General features: G+C 32.7%; 2 protein-coding genes across 10 annotated transcripts in view; one reads left to right on the top strand and one right to left on the bottom strand.

The window, feature by feature from the left end:
• The window catches only part of HPGDS (hematopoietic prostaglandin D synthase), a 30,428-nt gene extending 24,686 nt beyond the window's left edge, over positions 1-5,742 (top strand). For 3 of the 4 annotated variants that reach the window (XM_072940387.1, XM_006208958.4, XM_072940371.1), the window contains exon 6: positions 3,904-5,742. In XM_072940387.1, the coding sequence (XP_072796488.1) occupies positions 3,904-4,068 (165 nt within the window). In that variant the 3' untranslated portion in view covers positions 4,069-5,742. The remainder of the gene's footprint in view (positions 1-3,903) is intronic. The other variant, XM_072940392.1, reaches the window with a different exon arrangement.
• Positions 5,743-8,153: 2,411 nt separating this feature from the next.
• The window catches only part of SMARCAD1 (SNF2 related chromatin remodeling ATPase with DExD box 1), a 72,418-nt gene continuing 58,780 nt past the window's right edge, over positions 8,154-21,791 (bottom strand). For all 6 annotated transcript variants that reach the window (XM_072940426.1, XM_072940413.1, XM_072940434.1 and 3 more), the window contains 13 exons: positions 19,775-19,874; positions 19,003-19,062; positions 18,820-18,895; positions 17,972-18,107; positions 17,302-17,439; positions 15,987-16,082; positions 15,772-15,889; positions 15,429-15,550; positions 14,205-14,393; positions 13,513-13,631; positions 12,434-12,616; positions 11,184-11,293; positions 8,154-9,509 (listed from right to left, as the gene is read on the bottom strand). In XM_072940426.1, the coding sequence (XP_072796527.1) occupies positions 9,448-9,509; positions 11,184-11,293; positions 12,434-12,616; positions 13,513-13,631; positions 14,205-14,393; positions 15,429-15,550; positions 15,772-15,889; positions 15,987-16,082; positions 17,302-17,439; positions 17,972-18,107; positions 18,820-18,895; positions 19,003-19,062; positions 19,775-19,874 (1,509 nt within the window). In that variant the 3' untranslated portion in view covers positions 8,154-9,447. The remainder of the gene's footprint in view (positions 9,510-11,183; positions 11,294-12,433; positions 12,617-13,512; positions 13,632-14,204; positions 14,394-15,428; positions 15,551-15,771; positions 15,890-15,986; positions 16,083-17,301; positions 17,440-17,971; positions 18,108-18,819; positions 18,896-19,002; positions 19,063-19,774; positions 19,875-21,791) is intronic.

Below are 21,791 nucleotides of genomic sequence, written 5' to 3' on the forward strand. Positions count from 1 at the left end.
AATCACCACCACCAAATACACACACACACACACACAAACCTCAAAACCAAAGTTTCTTTGGTGACTTTTAGAAGATGCTATGGAGCCAAATTATTACAGATTTTCCTCAATTAACAGTAAGGTTACATCCCAATAAATCATTCATAAATTGAAAGTATCTTGAGTCAAAAAATACACCTAACCTACTGAATATCATAGCCTGGCCTAGCCTACCTCAAATATGCTCAGAACACTTACAGTAGCTTACAATTGGGCAAAATCATCTAACACAAAGTCTATTTTATAATAAAGTATTGAATGTCTCATGTAACTGGTAACCACTAGTTTGTTCTCTGTATCTATGGGTCTGCTTCTTTGTTCTGGTTATATTCACTAGTTTGTTGTATTTCTTAGATTCTGCAAGTAAGTGATACCATACAGTATTTGTCTTTCTCTGTCTGACTTATTTCACTAAGCATAAATGGTTTCAACCCCATCCATGTTGCTGTAAATGGCAAAATTTCATTCTTTTTTGTGACTGAATAGTATTCACCTGTCAATGGACACTTGGGTTGCTTCCATATCTTGGCTACTGTAAATAATGTGAACATTGGGGTGCATGTATCTTTTTGAATTCCTGTATTTGTTTCTTTCAGATATATACCCAGGAGTAGAATTTCTGGGTCATATGGTAGTTCTATTTTTAGTTTTTTGAGAAAACATACTGCTTTCCACAGTGGCTGCATCAATTTGCATTCCCACCAACAGCATCCAAAAGTTCCCTTTTCTCCATATACTTGCCAACATTTGTTATTTGTGATCTTTTTGATAACAGCCATTCTGACAGGTGTGAGGTGATAATACCATTGTGGTTTTGATTTGTATTTCCCTAATGATTAATGATGCTGAGCTTCTTTTTATGTGTCTGCTGACCATCTGCATACCTTCTTTGGAAAAATGTCTATTCAGGTCTTCTGCCCATTTTTTAATCAGATTGTATTTTTGATGTTGAGTTGTATGAGCTGTTAATATATGTTGAACATTAACTCTTTATGGCTTATATCATTTTGCAAATATTTTCTCCCACTCAATAGGTTGCCTTTTTGTTTTGTTGATGGTTTCCTTTGCTATGCAAAAGCTTTTAAGTTTAATTAGGTCCTGTTTGTTTATTTTTGCTTTTATTTCCTTTGCTTTAGGAGACAGACCCAAAATAATATTGCTACAATTTATGTCCAAGAGTATTCTATGTTTTCCTTTAGGAGTCCTATCATTTCCAGTCTTATATTTAGGCCCATAATCCATTTTGAGTTTGTTTTTATATGGTGGTAGAGAACATTCTAATTTCATTTTTTTACATATAGCTGTTCTGTTTCCCCAGCACCATTTATTGAAGAGATTGTTTTTTTCTTCATTCTTGCCTCTTGTTGTAGACTAATTGACCATAGTGCATGGGTATATTTTTGGGCCCTTTATGCTTTTCCATTGATCTATGAGTCTGGTTCTGTGTCAGTACCATACTGTCTTGGTTACTGTAGCTTTCTAGTATAGTTTGAAGTCAGGGAGCATAGCATGGTTCCTCCAGCTCTGTTTTCCTTCTCAAGACTGCTTTGACTATTTAAGGTCTCTTGTGTTTCCATACAAATTTTAAAATTATTTGGTCTAGTTCTGTGAAAAATGCCAGAGTACTGTTCTGAATTAAGAAAGTTAAAGAATATAACAAGGTGAAATGCATGGTCCTGAGATGGATTCTGCTTTATCTTATAAAGAACATTTTTGAAATAGAAAAGTATTAATTGGGTATTAAATAAGATGAAAATGTATTATCACAGAGAGGCAGAGACTGAATCAAGTTACAAGAGTATGTACTGTAAGATCTCATTTTAGTGAAAATACACACACACAAACACATGCGTAGAAAAATACCATGCACAGAGGTATGAATATGAGTAACCTCTGTGCACTGGGAGTCTGTAACTTTCTATCATATACACATTCTGCTTTTGTAATTACAGATTATTTTCACTTACACTAATTATTATTTTTACTGAAGTATAATTGGTTTACAATGGCATGTTAATTTCTAGTGTACAGCACAGTGATTTAGTTGTGTATATGTACATGTATATAGTCCTTTTCATATTTTTTTTTACATTTTTTATTGATTCATAATCATTTTACAGTGTTGTGTCAAATTCCAGTGTTTAGCACAATTTTTCAGTCATTCATGGACATATACACACTCATTGTCACATTTTTTTCTCTGTGATTTATCATAACATTTTGTGTATATTTCCCTGTGCTATACAGTGTAATCTTGTTTATCTATTCTACAATTTTGAAATCCCAGTCTATCCCTTCCCACCCTCTACCCCCCCCCAGTAACCACAAGTCTGTATTCTCTGTCCATGAGTCTATTTCTGTCCTGTATTTATGCTTTGTTTTTTGTTTGTTTTTGTTTTTTAGATTCCACACATGAGCAATCTCATATATTTTTCTTTCTCTTTCTGGCTTACTTCACTTAGAATGACATTCTCTAGGATCATCCATGTTGCTGCAAATGGCATTATGTTGTCAGTTTTTATGGCTGAGTAGTATTCCATTGTATAAATATACCACATCTTCTTTATCCAGTCACCTGTTGATGGACATTTAGGTTGTCCTTTTCATATTCTTTTTCATTAGATGTCATTGCAAGGTATTAAGTATAGTTCCCTGTGCTATACAGTGGGACCTTATTGTTTATCTATTTTATATGTAGTAGTTAGTATCTGCAAATCCCAAACTCCCAATTTATCCCTTCCCACTGCCTTTCACCCTTGGTAACCATTAAGTTTGTTTTCTATGTCTGTGAGTCTCTTTCTGTAAATAAGTTCATTTGTGTAATTTTTTAAGATTCCACATGTAAGTGATATCGTATCAGTATTTGTCTTTGGCTTAGTATGACAATCTGCTGGTCCATCCATGTTGCTGTAAATGCAATGCAAATTCCTTTTTATGGCTGTGTAGTATTCTATTGTATAAATATACCACAGATTCTTTATCCTGTCATCTGTTGAAGGACATTAAGTTGCTTCCATGACTTGGCTATTATAAATAGTGCTTCTGGGAACACTGGGGTGCATCAATCTTTTTGAATTAGAATTCCCTTCAGATACATGCTCAGGAGTGGGATTGCTGGATCATAAATCTATTTTTAGTTTTGTAAGAAATCTCCATGCTGTTTTCCATAGTGGCTACACCAAACTACACTCCCACCAACAGTGTAGGAGGAGTAAACATTTCTGCACACCCTCTCCAGCACTTTTCATTTGTGGACTTTTTAATGATGGCCATTCTGATTGGTGTGAGGTGATACCTCATTGTAATTTTGATATGCATTTCTCTGATAATTAGTGATATTGAGCATTTTTTCATGCTCCCATTGGTATGTCTTCATTGGAGAAATGTCTAGGTCTTCTGCACATTTTCTGATTGGGTTATTTGTTATTGAGTTGTTTATATATTCTGGAAATTAAGCCCTTGGCAGTTGCATCGTTTGCAATTATTTTCTCCTACACTATAGGCTGTCTTTTCCTTTTGTTTATAGTTTCCTTTGCTGTGCAAAAGCTTCTAAGTTTACTTAGGTCCCGTTTGTTTATTTTTGCTTTTATTTTCATTGCCTTGGTGCACTGCCCTAGGATAACACTGCTGTGATTTATATCAGAGAATGTCTTGCCTGTTTTCTTCTAGACTTATGGTGTCCTGTCTTATGTTTAAGTCTTTAAGCCATTTTGAGTTAATCTTTGTGTATGCTGTGAGGGAGTGTTCCAATATCATTGTTTTACATGGGGCTGTCCAGCTTTCCCACTGCTTGTCATACACTACCTTCAGATTAAGAAGTTAGGCCTTTTATGTTCCAATGAATATTTGCTTCCTTTAAACTAGGTAACTTGGGCAGACTTCTACTGGGAAATCTGCAGTACCACACTTTTGGTCTTTAAACCTGATTTGTTGGACATCCATCCCAGGCTGGTGACATTACGGAGGAAAGTCCAAAGCATTCCTGCCATAGCTGACTGGATACAGCAAAGGCCGCAAACCAAACTCTAGGTGATGCCTGCTGACTCCAACTTCATTATTCTTCACAGCATCACTCCCGTAAGATGATAAGCTACATCAACATGCCACATAATCTACACACTTCCCTCCCCAGTTCCATCAAGGTTTTGACTTTTGCATATTCTACTTATTAAAAAAAAATTAAAAAGGAAGAGGAAAAAAAGAGTTTTGTTTCTGGCACCTTTTTTTTCAGAATAGCTTCAAATCAATTATAACTGAGGAAAAATAGTTTACAATAAGGGCAGGCCTTGCTTTGTGCTGCTCTGACATACATGCATCTCAGTCACAATGGTTTAGTTACATAACACATTTTCTACCCCAATGGTTTGTACTTCAGTTAGCATAGCATAACTGTGACTCACACATAAAGTATAAATTTTGCTGCTAGCTCTTCAGTCCACAAATCACTATGTAAATAACAGATGTATATCACAACCAATCACGTCACTTCTTTCAAAGTTTGTTAGTCTTGGTCACTGCACATCTGTCATTCACACACAGTCAGCAAAGTGTGTAGTTAAACTGCTTGCTTCTCAGTGAAAAACCCACTTGACACTTTACAAAAATGGATAATTGAAAAAGGGAACTCATCAACAAAGATGAAAATGCAATATAGGAATGAAAAGGGATGATGCTGGAGTGAAATTCAAATTGAACGTAAGCGTAGAGCTGGCTGTAAGAATCCTGACACTATTGCAGTTCAAGAGGCCCTAGATATGCAGCCAGAAGTACCTGGTGAGGCAAACTTACTGCCATAAGTGAGGAATGTGGTTGTGACAAAGGTGAAGATATCCCAGAGGAAGTGACACTGGCAAAACAAACAAACAAAAACAACAAAAAAACAAAAACTGAACATTAAAAGAACAGAGATCAAAAGAATAAGACAAGCCACAGATGGGAAGAAAGTATCTGCAAAAGGACTGTAATCCAAATATCCAAGACAAAGAACTAACCTGATTATTAAATGGACAAAAAATCTGGACAGACAACTCACCAAAGATATACAGATGGCAAATAAATATATAAAAAGATGCTCAACATCATGTTACAAGGGAACTGCAAATAAGAACAATGAGATACCATACATACCTATTACAATGGCAAAAATTCAAAATATAACACCAAATGCTGACGAGGATGTGGAGCAACGGGAACTTTTATTCACTGCTGACAGGAATGCAAAATAGCACATATACCTTGCAAGAGTCTGTTAGTTACTTACAAAACCAAACACTCTTACCATATGCTCCAGCAATCACACTCTGGTATTTACCCAAAGGAACTGAAAATTTATGTCCACACAAAAACCTGCACATGGATGTTTGTGGCAGCCTCATCAATAACTGCCAAAACTTAGAAGCAACCAAAATATCCTTCAGCAGGTTACTGGATAAGTAAATTGTGGTATATCCAAACAAGAGAATAGTACTCAGTACTAAAAAGAAATGAGTTATCAAGCCATGAAAAGACATGAAGGGAACTTGAATGAATATTACGAAGTGAAAGAAGCCAATATGAAAAGGCTGCATGATTTCAGCTATACTAACATTCTGGTAAACGCAAAACTACAGAAACAGTAAAAAGATCAGTGGCTGCCAGGGGCTTAGGGGAAGTGATGAATAGTTATTGAGAAATTTTAGTGCAATAAAACCATTCTGTATGATACTGTAATGGATTCATTTGTCAAACCCATAAAATGTGCAACACCAAGAGTGAACCCTAATGTAAACTATGGATTTCGATGATTGACAATGTGAGTTCACTGATCATATCAAATGTGCCATTCTGAGTGCAATGCTGATAGTAGGGGAAGCTGTATCTGCATGGGCGCAGGGGTACATGGGAACTCTGTACTTTGTGCTGAATTTGCTGTGAACCTAAAACTCCTCTAAAAAGTAAAGTCTATTTAAGAAGACAAAGAACAGAGATATTTCACGACATTAAAAGAGTAATAAAATGTTGGAAGCTGATCCAAATTTAGGGTTATGACATTTGTTAAGATATGAAAAAAAAAGGCTAACTTGCTTGTTTTACAACAAGAAGGTACTGTTCAAACTACTTTTGATTAATTTTTTACAAAAATGATATCTCTTCAATGTTTCTAATATCTCACAGTGTACTGAGTATTGGTTTTTACTACTTTGTTCATTTACTTACACATTTATAACTGACATTTTATATGTGCTGATTAAATTTTAAAGGTCATTGAACAATCATTTTCCCCAAAGATTATTATTATTTTGCACAATTTCAACTTGCAGTCATTTTTACAGTCCTGGTCTACTGTGGAAAGCAAGAACTGCTTGTATAAACAAGTCATTTGAACAGGAATAATATTTAGTTAGATTACCCTCAACCTATTTTAAAACATAATTACATTGGAACATCAAATTTTAGTTCAGTTTATGTTAATATTACTAATATTGAAGTGTCTAATCTTAGTATGTCATATCAGGAAACAGATTCATAAAATAGATGATCTTATACATGAAATGCAGAGCAGAAGGAGAATGTAGTTGAGAAGCCAAAAATGGGAAGAGAGTGTGAGAGAGGAGAAAGGAAAGAAAAAGGAAAGTCCATCTAAGTATGATCTTTTTTAAGGTGTTTTAGTTCCTCCTAACAATGCTCTATGAAATTTGGAAAAAAAATGTTAAACACCTTATACATTATTAAAGATTACACACAAAAACAAAATGTATTTCCCAAGTACCTTACTTCTTTGGATTAATTTTCTTATCATTAATGGCTGTTAATAAATGTTGATCGGTTATAAGCGACTCTCACTGCAAAGTACTCAATCTGTCATCAAGACAACTAAAGAAAAAATTACCTTTCACAAAATAAATTCAAATAATATGCTAGATAATGAAGGTAGAAACATTTCTTCCCTCTTATGCATGTTCTTTTTCCTCCACATAATTACATTCTGGCAAGCCTTAATGAAAATAGAATTTAGTAAAAGTGATAAATAAATGCTTATTTAAATTATAAAAATAAGATAATCATTCCCTCTTGTTTACACAAATCCTAATTCAAATATAAAATGCAACCACTGCAGGTTTCATAAGGAAATATTTCAATCATAGCATCATCATAACTTTCAGGTCATCTTTTTCCACTGAAGAACAACACACTCCATTACCCTGTCCTGTACCTAAATTAAATATCCCCTCGATGAGCAAGTAAACAGGTGTGAGAGAGAATGAATAAATCAGAGAAGTTGAATTGCATATTATACTTACAATCAGGAAAAAAAAGTACCTTTAAGAAGAGTTAAAAGAATCAATTTCTTAATTTTATGGACCATTTAAGTGTCTTTTGCTTAATGTCACATTATCCAATATAATGTAATATAATATAATATATATTATAATACATAATATAATGTAATCCAATCTCCTAATACTCCTATCTAACCACTACACAATAACACCAACAACTAAGGAACAACATTAATGTTTCAACATAGATATCTACTAGTATAAAGTTACAAGTCTACAGGGTCAAGAATACAGTTATGAAAACACATATGTCCTCTGTCTCTGTGTGACTTGTATTAAAAAATAAAAGTTGCTTCAGTTGGCCAGGGTATTACTCCAACAACTGTGGCTTCATATGCTCTCTTTACTGATAATGGATTATTATGATGTTTAGAGACATCAGTCCAATAAAGGGACTAATGAGAACACATCCAAACTATTAAGTTCCAGTTTACTGAGAAATAGACGATATTAAGCACACAATATCATCTCATCTGTATTCAATATAATGTATTTTTAAGGGTAAAGGGAGGGAGGGTTAGAAACTATTAAAAACGGGTGTGAAAATACAACTTATGATCACAAATATTTTTATTAAGCCCAAAACATAATAGAGCATTACTGGGAGAACCAGTATGTTCAATATATTTTCAAAATTGGTAAGTCTACTGAGTTGTGAGTTTTCAGAGTCTATAATATCTGAAGAAACACTGTAAGAGAGCTTCACTAACCTTCTAATGCCAGAGAATTATATTACCTTAGAAACTCAAGAAGTCAAGATGCCTTGAAAGTATAATCTCTAACAATTAACAAATCTTTGATTTATAAATAAGTTTATTTATAATGATATTTACATAATAAAACAAAACACATGAAACTCACAAGTTATACAAAGAAACTGATGTATAATAAAAACAGCAATATAGACTGACAGGCAAAAATTTAAAGAAAGATTTAATAAAGAGTTAAGTATTAAGTAGACAACTTTACTTCTAAATTTCACTTTGTCACCCACACTGAATTGGAATTGAACAATGGCTTTCTCTTTAGGAGGTCCTGTACTGGAAACTCTGGAAACTGGTATATTATATTTTGATAAGAATTTAAAGTTAATGATCTATTTCCATGCAGTACCTAATGCTGCCTTAATACGAAGTCACAATCAGTCTGCTTTGAAGTGAAACAACTTGTTAATCTGTTCTGCCAGGTTAGAAAAAAGTCACAAACATTTTGCTGCTGTTGGAGACGTGGCAGGAATATACTGTTTAGAGAGTAAAGAGAACTGGAGCAAAAATGACTGGGCAACAGTTTCAAGAGAAGCAAAAGCCAGGAGAGGGAAATCAATGAAAACATGCACAAGAATAGGCAGAGTAATAAGCACAGTTAGTGCAGTTGGGAAATGAACAGAAGGAATTAATCCATTGAGCAAGATAAGGGCTTCTTTAATTACTTAGTATTCACTGGAAAACAACTTAGTGCCTACCCAAACAAATTCGTTCTAACAGAAGTACTTGGGAGGACCTGGGGGTGTTAGTATATGGAATGCCACCTTAAATTCAGGTTGAGTTCTTGTTGACAGTGGTGAACATCTGTTTCAAATAGCAATAAAATGAAAGCTATATAATCTATACAGCTGCATCCTTTAACATAATAAAAAAAAACTTCAAAGGAGACAAGCAAAAACAAGACATAAGCATTGTCAAATAAGGCACATGTAAAAATCTACACACATTATCCAGTGAAAGACAATATATATATATATTTGGAGGTAGAAATAATTACAAAAATACTGACATTTCTAAAGCATTAGCATATTTGTTACAAACAGTCACCAACTAATCCCCATTCAGAAAACTGTTTTTTTTGTAAAATGATTATTCAACATCTTCAGGACTACCTATTTGTGGCCTTTTTTTTTTTTTAATTTCACATGTAAGCATCTGAAGAATTCAGTTAGTGGCAAAAAAGTTGTCCATACTATGAGAAATGTAATATGGAATTTATAAAAAGTTATAAATGTTCATAAACCCCACGGTCATCATAATGTAAATGTCCTTGAGTGCACCAAGTTGGTATTTCCTCATCAGTTAGGATTTAACAATTCTTTATTTCACAGGCCCATTGACGTTTTTAGTAATGTGGCTATATCTGCTGGCATACTCCCTTCGTCACCTGCAGGTCAGAAAGTGGTGTCAAAAGTTTGATAGAAATATTTTATGAAATAATTTTTTTCTCTCAAATTTTCTCTACTTTTGTGAATTCTTAATCAGCTTTCAAGGCCCAGTGTGATTCAGTGCCACTCCCTGCTAAAACCCTTCCCAAATCCCTATCTGTATTAGGGCTACGTCCCCCGAGCTCATGTTTACACTGCCAGCACAGCACCTACAGGCTATGCCTCTGATCTGATACACAGATACACAGAGGTACACAGATCTAGACTGTCTGGATCATATCCTAGTCATACAGCACACGTTTACTCCTCAGGTTCGCTAAATAAAAACATTCATGTAACAAACTGAATAGTGACAATGAAGACAACAAAACTCCTTAGTTCCAACCAAACAGAAATCATTTCACCTATACCCTTATTTTCAGTCCAAAGATACAATCATTGACTTTTTTTTTTTTCCCCAAGTTAAATGAGACCCCAGAATCTAGACACTTATCCAGGTGTCTCTCTCCCTCTCTCTTTCGTTCACACACACAGACCTCAGTTATAAACTAAACTTGTGAGGCTACTTTCATCTACTCTTTTCCTTTCAGTAAAAAGCATGCATAGGAACACATACTGCAAAAATTCTCAAGGAATTCACTGACATGCTTGCCTCCAAGCTTGTCCACAGACTTGAAAACAGATTCAATTTTAAATTGAAATCCCAATTTAATATTAAATAAAAAAGCAAGATGAAGAAGACTGCATGTTAACTTGTGTAAAACAGAGAAAGAATACATATACTTACTTCCATCTGCATAAAATAACTGGTCACACACTGAAAAAAACCCTAATGTGTCACTTTTATGGGGAAGCCAGGTAATAGCGTGGGAAGGGGGATTTTGTTTGCCTTTTTATATCTTAGGAATTTTGAACTATATGAACATATTATCTTTTCAAAAATATTTAAATAAAAAAATTTAACTTTTAATACTTTAAAAATTACTCTCTTCAAAAAGATGGAGTTGGGGGAGGGTACAGCTCAGTGGTAGAGCACGAGCGTAGCATGCAAGAGGTCCTGGGTTCAATCCCCAGTATTTCTATTAAAAAAAAAAAGATAAACCTAATTACCCCCCACCAAAAGCTTAAAAAAAAAAAAAAAAGGAAAAAAAACATGGAGTGGAAAGCGTTCCTTCACTTGATGGTTCTTTCTTGTTAGTACCCAACTGCTTCAATCTGAAATTACGAAATTCTTGAATAAATGCATTTTATTACACTCTGGCACAATTAATTGCTAGTCGAAATGAAATTAATGTAAATGTTAAAGAGTTCTTAGTAAGTTAATATTATGCCATGTATTTTAAATCTTTGGATTCATAAATATTACTTATATAGCAAGTACATCATAAAACTGTGGATAAAATTACAGATCCAATTTTAATTTCTGGGGTGTTTTGATATCAGAGATAAGGAATGGAAGAGACAGACATTTTCAAAATCAAACTATTTATGTCAGTTGTGGCAAAATGAACTTAGTTATTGTAGTACATCTGAAATAAGTATGCCTATCCTCTTCTGTGCTATTAAATTGCAGGCCATTTAAGGACTAAGACCACCCTTGTTATTATCCCTTTGCTAATTTGATGTCTTTCCATATAAATAAATATTAAAGTTTATGCTTACAAACAACTTACCTTCATCTACTGTGGTCATGTCTTGTTCTAGTTTCAATTTCTGTTGATTAATTTTTAGCATGGATTCTTCAATCGTCCCTAGGCTTATTAATTTTATAACCAGTACTTCTCTAAAGAAAACAAGATACGTTCATTGGTTACTTAATAAAAAATTATTTGATATATATAAACTACATACATCACCAATAAGAATAATTTGAAAATTGTGTAACAACTATATCTATAAATTTAAATTCTCTTTCATTCAAACTACTTGAGATTGACATTTTCTGAGTACATCATTTTTAAATACCCTTTCCTATTGATGCAAGAGATGAGAAAAAGATATTTAGTCTTTAAAAATTACTGGTAAAATTGTATTACAACAAACAGTTTGGGGTTCAGGTAGGTATTCCATTTTAAAAAGGAATATGCTTTGCTTATCAAGTTCCACGAAATAATTTAGTACAAAAAGAAGGTGTAGGAAAGTATACAGATTACATGGAAGGTTTTAGTTCCACAGTAAGTACTGATAAAGTGGTTTATAAATAACATATCAATGTCTTTTGGAAATACAGTAAAATACTCTACGAAGAAAACATTGGTTGTCTGTTTACATGTGAAAGTAAGAGCTGAATTATAGGTATTGTCACCTTTTAATGTCTTGTGACCAATGTCTAATTTAACCTTCACCTAAACTATCTATAACTCACATAATCCTAAAGGTAACAAGGTAACAATAGTATGCATTATTACCAAGTCTATTTGGGTCTTACATGGTCTAACAAGCAAGTTTTTTCAATTTCTAATCCTTTTCAAAGGGGCTGCACCATTGGTAATATTTCATTTTCACCAGCTGCAGAACTATTTGGACTGGGGGGTGGGAGGTTATTTTGTTTTAATTACTAGAATTTGAACAGGTTACTTAGTGGGGTTCATATTCAACACCACTGGTATAAAATACAGTGGAAGCCATGCTTTGCTGAAAATATAAAACCTAAGGGCAGGATATCTGACAGACCATATTCCAATATTCTATGCAAATTAAACTGGCATTCGATTAAAAATGTATCTCAAGGAAGGGTACAGCTCAGTGGTAGAGTGCATGCTTAGCATGCACAAGGTTCTGGGTTCAATCCCTTAGTACCTCCACTAAAAAATAAAATAAAATAAAATAAAAAATTAATTAAAAAAATACATAAAGAAACCTAATTACCTCCCCAACCCCAAAACAAAAACAATAAAAATGAATTTCAACTGCAAATACTTACTTAGTCTGGCCCACTCTATGGCATCTATCTTCTGCTTGTTTGTCATTGTAAGGATTACAGTCAATATCGTGCAGTATAACAACATTAGCTGAAGTCAGGTTTATTCCTAGGCCACCAGCTTTTGTCGACAGCAGAAACACAAAGATATCCATATCGGTGTTAAACTCGTCAATTAGATGAATCCTGTAAAACAATAATATACTGGGTTAAATCTCACAAAAAGGTATATAACTAAAACTGAAAACAATCACATCACATGGAAAATAAACTTGAAGATGTAAATACATGCTCATGGCATTATTTATTTTTCCTGCAGCTATTTTATTGAAAAGACCTACCCAATTCACCAACTTCTTTTCTATACCATTTATCTCCCTATTGATTCTTACTTTTAACTATTCAGATTTGATTAATTCCTAAAGAACTATTTTGTCCTTTGTTTAGTGACTTCTGACTTTTCTAAAGTCTGCATATGGCTTTTGAATCTTAACCTTTTCAGAGTCTATAAGCTACGACTCATAGACAATGTACCTGATGAACTAAGAATCTCAGTGTCAAACTATATTGGTGTATAATCTTTAGGATGACTTCTATTCTTATTCTAATGCAGGAAAAAGATTTTACTCTGGCTGATAAAAAAAAAAACAAAGATATAATGCAGTTTAAACATACTAAAAAAAGCATTCCTCCCCCACCCCCCAATCTTTTTAACCTTTGGGGATTAAAAAAAACCCAAAAAAACCTAAACTTATTCAATTACCCTTAAAATATAAAAAGCCCAAGATTTTAAAATAATCTTGGTTGAAAGATAAAATGCTTTAGACTTAAAATGATTTTTAAAGGGGAAAACATTGATATACATATAATTTTAGTAGCTATTTCAAAATGTATTTGTATGTAATTCAGATGAAAATTAAAATTTTCTCATCTTAAGGTAATGAATAACTTAAAATAACCAAACATAAGACTCAAAGCAATACAATTCTATCAAATACTCTAGACATTTAAAACACTAACATGTAATCTGTTTTGAGGGTAAAGTGGAGAGATTTTCTGAAACTGAAGTAAAGCATACCAACCTTTCAGATATCTGAGTCTTTCCATCTAATCTGAGGTACCTATGCTGATGATGTTTTAAGAGAACCTCTAAAATATCCAGCATCATGGTAAATTGGCTAAATAATACAACTCTATCACCCTGTGGAAATACATATATTAATTAGATACATTAAAAAGTTATCTAATGAAAAATTGCTTCTTTAATTTAAAAAAATCAAGTAATCATAGCTAAAATAAATTTCTTATTTTAGATTATATATAAGTAAATTATCTTCTAAACTTCAGACCTAAAATTTAATTTTCAGTTTTGATTTTTAAGAATATTTGGGAATAGCTACAAACAGTACTATTTGGATTGTGATCTCACAAATTTAAGCTAATTCACATATAAGTTGTAGTATTAGTTTATTTTACAAAGTATCTTCAAATACTAATTTTGAAGTAATACAGATTGTCACCTATGAAATACTGGCAATTAAGATTATTTTTTAAAAACATCAATATAGATGTATTCTACTAAATTCTATTAAATGGAGGAAAAGTATTCAGGAAACATGCCCAAATATATCCAAAAAATGCTCAAAATGCTAGTTTCTAGAAGACTGTAGAACATAGACTAAAGCTTTAAGAAAAATCAAATCATGCCAGAACTGTTTTAAAGAAATATAACTAATTGGGAAGACACAAAAGGAGGAGCATTCTTCTTTAGTACCTTCTGTTTCAATTCAGACAAGATGCATCCTAAAACTCGAAATTTTCCAGAATCTAAAATCAAGTCCATGTCTAATTGGAAATTATTAATGTGTCGATACTGTTTACAAAGTACATGTAATTCAAAGTCTGTCATAACTTCCATATCTTCAAAGATCAGGTCAGGGTTAGCCTCACAATGTGTAGGTTCCTTAAAACAAAACAAAACAAAACAATATACACTTCAAAATGAAGATAATTTATACCAAAATCAGAACAATCTGATAAAATTGTTCACATCTGATAAACTATCTCAATCATAAAATACAGTAAATACAGCAAAGGAAATTAATATTTATTTTTTAGGTACAATAAAGGGGAGAGGAGTTCTTATTGTCTTAGAAATTATATACTGAAAAATTTACAGATGAAATAATGTCTAAAACTTGATCCAAAATTATTCTGGGGAGAGTTCTAGATGAAACAAGAGCAGTATCATTGCAGATGATAACTGTAGAAAAGGGGTGAAGGTTATGCGGGCAGAAAATTTCATTATACAATTCTCTCTACTTATATATGTCTGAAAATCTTCGTAAGTTTTAAAAAACATTTACAAAGCAAATGGTTGCTTTAAACACAAAGATCTATAAGGAGAAATACAAGCAGGTGCTATGGGAGAATGAGACAAAAATAGAGGGTAACGGCTAAAACTACTGACAAAATTCAATAAAGAAGAAACAAAATTAAAAAAAAAAAGGAGAAAAATGACTCACTACCCAGGACATATATTCTGAAGGATCTTTTGGGTGAAAAATAAATAAATGAAGTGCTCTACAGAAGTCTAGATCAGAAGCTGGCAAACTTTTTCTGTGAAGGGCCATTTAGCAAATATTTTTAGGCTCTGTAAGCAAAAATGATCTGTTTTACAGCTACACAGCTCTGCCTTTATATTGAGAAAGCAGTCACAGACAATACAGAAACAAAAGGGCGTGGCCATATTAGAAAAAAATCTTTACTTGGAAAAACAGCCACTGTTCTATTGCTCCTGAGGTAGACTGTCAGTCCTTACTGGCTCTTACGTCTCCAAAATTATTTTGAGCTTTGTCTTAAAAATGTTTTCCTTAAATATGTGGTTAAAGGGTTAATATGCTCATTAGGTTCACCAGTATGATTTTTAGACTGACAATGAACCTCATGTTTAATAGTGTTAATAAAGACTAGTGTTAGCAAAATGTGAAATTCTTACCTTTAGCATAAGCTGAGACATTTCCTTGAGTTTTTCAGCTGTGTAATACTGGCGATGTAATAAAGGATGATTGGCCATTTTTCTCAATTGCATCATGACATTGCACATTTCTGTGTTTTTTTCTGTGATCCAAAAAGTACACATTAAAAAAAAAAAAACAAATAACCAAGCTGACAGCTGTTTGTTAAAATACATCTCAGTGCAACAAAAAGTCTTATAATTATTTCTTCAAATTCCAACTAACTTAAAAAAATGAGCAAATCTCACTATCATATAAGTAAACAAAATGCAGCCGCAGTACAGGATTATTTTTTCACATAAAATCGTGAAAATCAAGTTATACCCATGTTATTGATAGATTTTTTCAATCTGTTGAAAAGACCCAAATAGAGTTGCTCCTGCTTCTCTGACATTGCACACAGCTCAATTCGATCTTTCTTAGGGGGTAGTTGCTTGAGAACCTGAGAAAGGAAAACAGTTTAAGCAAATCATTCAAATAAAGAGGAAAAGATATTTTAAAAAAGCAATCATAATAAAAAATATACAGATAATGGTTACCTCTTCTTTTACTCTTCTGAGAATAAATGGTTTTATAATTTGTTTTGCATGTGCTATTCTCTCCTTTTCATATATACTTTGCTCATCTGCAGATTTCTAAGTAAAATAAGAACATGTCCTTTTAAATTATTCATTTAAATGATCACAATAACATTACACAACCTGAAAATCTCCCTCACTACCATCTGTAGTTATTTCCCACAGAAACTCAATTTCATTCTAGATGAAACTTCGTATTTGAATTCTGGGGTATAATCTACTTCTTAAAGCTTCGTATTTATTTTGAGGCTTTGTGACATGTAATTGTGAACTCTGCAGAGGTAATGAAATTAAACTGAACTAGGATGGTGTTCAGAAGTAATAAACTGATGAGTCGTTACTGATTACATAGATAACCTTCATGAAAAAAAGGTGTGTGTTTAAGCAGGTAGGGGTGAAGGGGAAGAGAGAGGAAAGGAGGAAGAGAGAGACAGACAGTAAAAAAACTTGTGTTTATGTGTTGAAAATGGCCCGAAAAGAAAGCTAGTGCAGGTGATGCAAATCATACCATCTAAAGAAATGGGACAGTTCCTGTTATTTTGGAGAAGTGAAATTTTATTCTATGATGTAAAGGAATCCGCCATATCCTATGATCTGCTAGACCATCAAGTGGGAGGGAATTTGTTAGTGAAAAGTTAGAAAGGCAGTTAGTTTCCAGTGGAAGATTATCACATAAAATTCTTGTAAAACACATGTGATTTGAGAGAGAGAGTAAGAATCTAATAAACAATGCTATAAGGAAAATTTGAGAGTTCTTGAAGACTACTTTTTCTAAGCAATAGGGAGAATATTAACCAGATTTTCTTCTAAATAGTATTTCTTTAACGTGACTTTCAAAAACTTTTACTTTTGTATTTACGGAGTTTTATTTCAAAACATATTTCCTAATATAGGAATTTTCTAGATATTCTACTTTTGCCCAGTTCTATAGTTTACCTATGAAGAAATGCTGATTTTTAATGAAGAAGACACAGTAATCAAACTTTCCCCACATATTATATATCTGATCCATCCAATAATTTAAAATGGTCATTCTTCAGAAAATTAGAATAATAAAAACCAAAACTTTTAGACACTGATTATAGAAGTCACCAATTTAGTTCCCATTGTATTTCAGATGACTTCCCAACTCATCCAAGTATAGGGATATCAACTACTTAAAAGTTATTTCATACACATATGTACCACAAAAACAAGAAAAAAAGACAAAATAGAAAAGCGGCCCAGGTAAAACACAAAGTAACATATTTGAGAGAAAATACGAATTTATGCTTACTGTCTTAGAAGAAAACATTCTTCGTATTTCACTGGTGCTACTACTGAACATGTGTGGCATAACAAAATTCAATAGCGACATGAGTTCTAACAGATTATTCTGCACAGGTGTGCCTGTGAGCAGCAAACGGTTATTTGCCTGTGAACAGTAAATTTTAGATTAGTGGTTTTTTTTTTAAGAGCCACATCCTTCTTGTCTATACCACTCAGTGAGGAGAAAAAGAAATTAAAACTATTATTAGTAATGTAACATTCTGTTGAAAGGTAAGTAATTTATAAAAATTATCATCCATGTACTTTAAGGTACGATGTGTAAAACTAATACTCTCATTTTATAAGTAGATAACTGATGTTCTCATATTACTTTTATGAAGTAATGAAAGAAGATAGATTGTATCTGTATTCATAAACTTTATCTTATAGAACAAAGGTCAGCAAGTTGAAGCTCATGAACTGAGAACAGTTTTTAAATTTTTAAAGGTTGTTAAAAAAGAAAAGAGAGAAGGAAAAGAAGAAGTGACAATAGCTGAATGGCCACAAAGCATGAACTGTTTACTTCTCTGGTCCTTTATAGAAAAAGTTTGCTGTTCCCTGACATAAAGTAGTATATACATTGAAATACATAATTCAAAATTTCATCATAATTGGAAAAATTCACAGAACACTCTTACATTAATTGTCATAAGGTGCTGGTAGCGGATGGAGCCCATGTTCTTCAGCATATGCCCCTCATCAAAAATTGCATAATTAAGTTTCAGCCGACGAAACAGACTACGGTCATCAGAACTGCTGATTGCACAATTATACCTGTCACCAAAAGAAAAAACAATCTCTAAGGTTATACCTTTGAGAGTGTGGACTCAGGTGAGATGTAATATTTTCTAAAATTACTTTTACTGATAAATTTCTAATAGCCACTACCTAAAAGATACCACTAGACACAGTTGGTATTCAAAGAAATAATGATGTACTTATAGCCTAATTATTGATATACATGTAATTAGGTTACAAAAGTGGCAATTTATAGTTAAAAGACAATTTATATGTTATAATGTAATTAGACAACCTCTACACATCTAGGAAGAGGCCAGTTTGGGTATAATTTATATGTAATCTGCAAGTGTTACACACTTTACCAATTTATGAACTGTTGTTATTTTAAGCACGGAAAAAAAGGACACGAAGCTAAGATATTTCTGTTAAGACTATAATATCACTGCATTAAACGAGTAGAGTGAATCCAAGAAATAATAATTAAAAGCAGCCGGCAGTAGAAGACTATCTATATATGAAAATGGAGTCACTTTATTAAGAAAAGATGAATTTTGGATGAAATCTTTTAATCATGATCTCTTACAGAACTAGCAAAAAAACTGCTATCATAGTAATTATACACCAAACTGAAAAATCCTGAATCTTCAACATAAGTCATTCCATCACTTTTGTTGCATAGTTCTTAGCATATACTTTTCTTCATTTTACTACTAATATTTTTAAACATAATTTTTTTAATACTTACGTGGTCACAATTACATTATATTCTTCATATTTACTATGAATGTTATATCTAATCTGTTTACGTTCTTCTTGAGAACCTAGAATTTAAAAATGATACACACATATTGATTGTATTTACTGTACTTTACGTATGTTAAAAGTTTTAAAGAAATTTCCAAAGCTAAAAGCAAAATGACATTCTTACCATAGTAACAGAGCACCTTTAAAGTGGGGCACCATAAATTAACTTCCCTTAACCAGTTATCTATGAAACAAAAGAGATATTACTTGCATCTGCTACAACAGGGTATATGTGTGTAATGAAATGAACACTAAAGTTTGACAAGTTCTATCCAGAAATTTTCTTTTATTAAATAATACAAAATGTTTTTTAAAAATCACAGACCCTCCACAATTTTATTCCTGATGATTAAAATGACTTTGAGATTTTGAGGCATCAATGAAGAGCAGAGGGCCAAACATTCTATTTATAGTTGATTATTAATTTCTAACTTAAAAGTGATTTCTTTTTTGGTTATGTTCATATGTACAAACATTCTCTTACTCTAGTCTACGTCCAATCAAGCAAGAATGAAACAGTAATCTGAGTGGAGATGAACTGCATACTTTCTCAATAAATGTTTTAATTATAAATTTAAAAGCATTTAATTTATCTGAAATTAGTTACTCATTAAAACAATTTTAAAATATTATAAAACAAATGATCTTATCAAAGGGTACTTGATCTATAACTTATAAGCTGTATAAATTGACTTATACTGGAGTTATTTTAAAAAGACTTCCAGTACAATCACACACACACATATATACATACACAAAGGGGGGAGAAGTGTAAGGAGACCACAGAACTTGATATTCACCTCCCCAAACTAAGAAACTGCACATACACACAGTTTTTCTTCTCCCAATATAAAACACTTATTCAGTCAAGCATGATTGTCCACAGTAGTACAAACCTATAGTTGATGCTGGAACAACGATCAAATGAGGACCTTTATTACCCTCCTGATACAGGTATGCCAGGAATGCAATGGCTTGAATAGTTTTTCCTAGGCCCTAAAATTAAAAGTTTAGAATATATTAAATTTTGAAACAAATAAAAAACCCAAATAAATATTGGAAAAATTAAAGAAAAAAGAGTATTTCTGGTTTTATTAACTTATGATTCCTCATAATACAACTGAGAATTTCTACCATGTTCTTAGTTCTCAGTAACACATAAAACATACCATAATCTCCAGATGAGACTACAATTTAGTTTAATGAGTAGGATGTATCTCAACTGCTAGTTAATATGTGATACACATTAATATGGATGACCTCTGCTTGCATAAAAGGATATAATTGTTAATATAAACCAAAGTTTAATGCGTACTGGATGGATAGAGAATGATGTTCCAATGACTACTTGGAGTTGTATATATACCTATTACCTAGCAATTTCACTCCTAAGAATACATTCAAGAGATGAGAGCGTATGTACATAAAAAGACTTGTGTAAGAATGCTGATGTACTTTTATTGTAACAGTCACACACTGGAAATAACCTAAATTGCCATCAACTGGAGAATAAACAAATTGCAGCATATTTATACTATGAATTACCACATGCCTCCCTTCCCCCACCCCACAAAAAGAAAAAGGAAAAAAGAAGCACCAAACTGCTGATAGATGTAAGAACACAGATGAATCATAGTAACTTTATGATGCACCAAAATGAACCAGGATCAACCAGTATATATTGTATGGATCTATTTATATAAAATTCAAAATCAGAAAAAATTATTCTGTGGCGATAGGCATCAGAATAGTAGTGGTGGTAATGACTGAAAAGGAACATGACGGAACTTTCTGGGATGATGGAAATGCTGATCTCAGAGGCATGTACATATGGGTGTACATATACATAAAAAGTCATTAAGCTGAACATTTCTGTATTTTATTTCAAGTAAATTATACATCATTAAAGTATCATATTCAAAAAAAAAAAAGGCTATTGAGGAGGTGAGCTCCTCAGGAGAGCTAAATATTACCAACTGTTAGGAACTGAATTGCCCCCCACCCCAAATTTACACCAGGGATGTGTGCGTAGAGAAAAAGCCACATGAGGACACAGCAAGGTGGCCACCTGCAAACCAAAGGGAGTGGCCTCAGGAGAAACCAAACCTGCCATCATCTTGATTTTAGCCCTCCAGCCTCCAGACTATAAAGATTTCTGTTGTTTAGGCCACGCTGTCTCTCATATTTTGTTATGGCAGCCCTGGCAGACACGCACTTATTACAAATATTGTCCTTACAGTTTACAAAAACAGTTTCAAATAATATACCTTATTTGATTCCAAATATAATCTTATGGTACGGAAGTTACCTATGTTTTATTAATATTGACTCTGAGAGGTTAGGTCATTTGGTAAGGATTAGACAGCCCATGAAAGGCAGAGCTGGGACCCAGAGCCCAAATCTACTTCCCAAGTCCAGTTTCCACAACTATACTATTCTATATGTTTATATAATTTCTAACTATTTTGAAATCCTGCATGTATTATTCACTTTTCTATCAGATAAACAGCATCTTTGTTTTAATGGCAGTATGAGGTCTGTGTAGGAACTGCCTTAAAATACTAAAGATTACTTTACTAGAAGCTAACTAGAGAACAAGGGTTATTATTTTTGCTATTTTTATTTTGCAAATCTAATACAAAATGTAATACATATATGTTTAATAAACATTTTCTCCACAGAACATTACTCACTTTTAATAAACACTTTTTAAAAAGTACAGCTAGAAGGAGGGTAAAGTTTAGATTAAAGGTCAAGTTTCTACATGACAATACCTAGATTATTAGCCACGATGAACTTCCTAAGCTTAGCTTCAAGTAAAATATAATTTGGAAAAGAAAAGAAACTCAAGAGACATCTAATAAAAGGAAAATGGCTGAAATGATGTTGATAATAAATGTGTAGATTTATTTA

Source organism: Vicugna pacos, chromosome 2 (assembly GCF_048564905.1).
Source record: "Vicugna pacos chromosome 2, VicPac4, whole genome shotgun sequence".
Lineage (NCBI taxonomy): Eukaryota > Metazoa > Chordata > Mammalia > Artiodactyla > Camelidae > Vicugna > Vicugna pacos.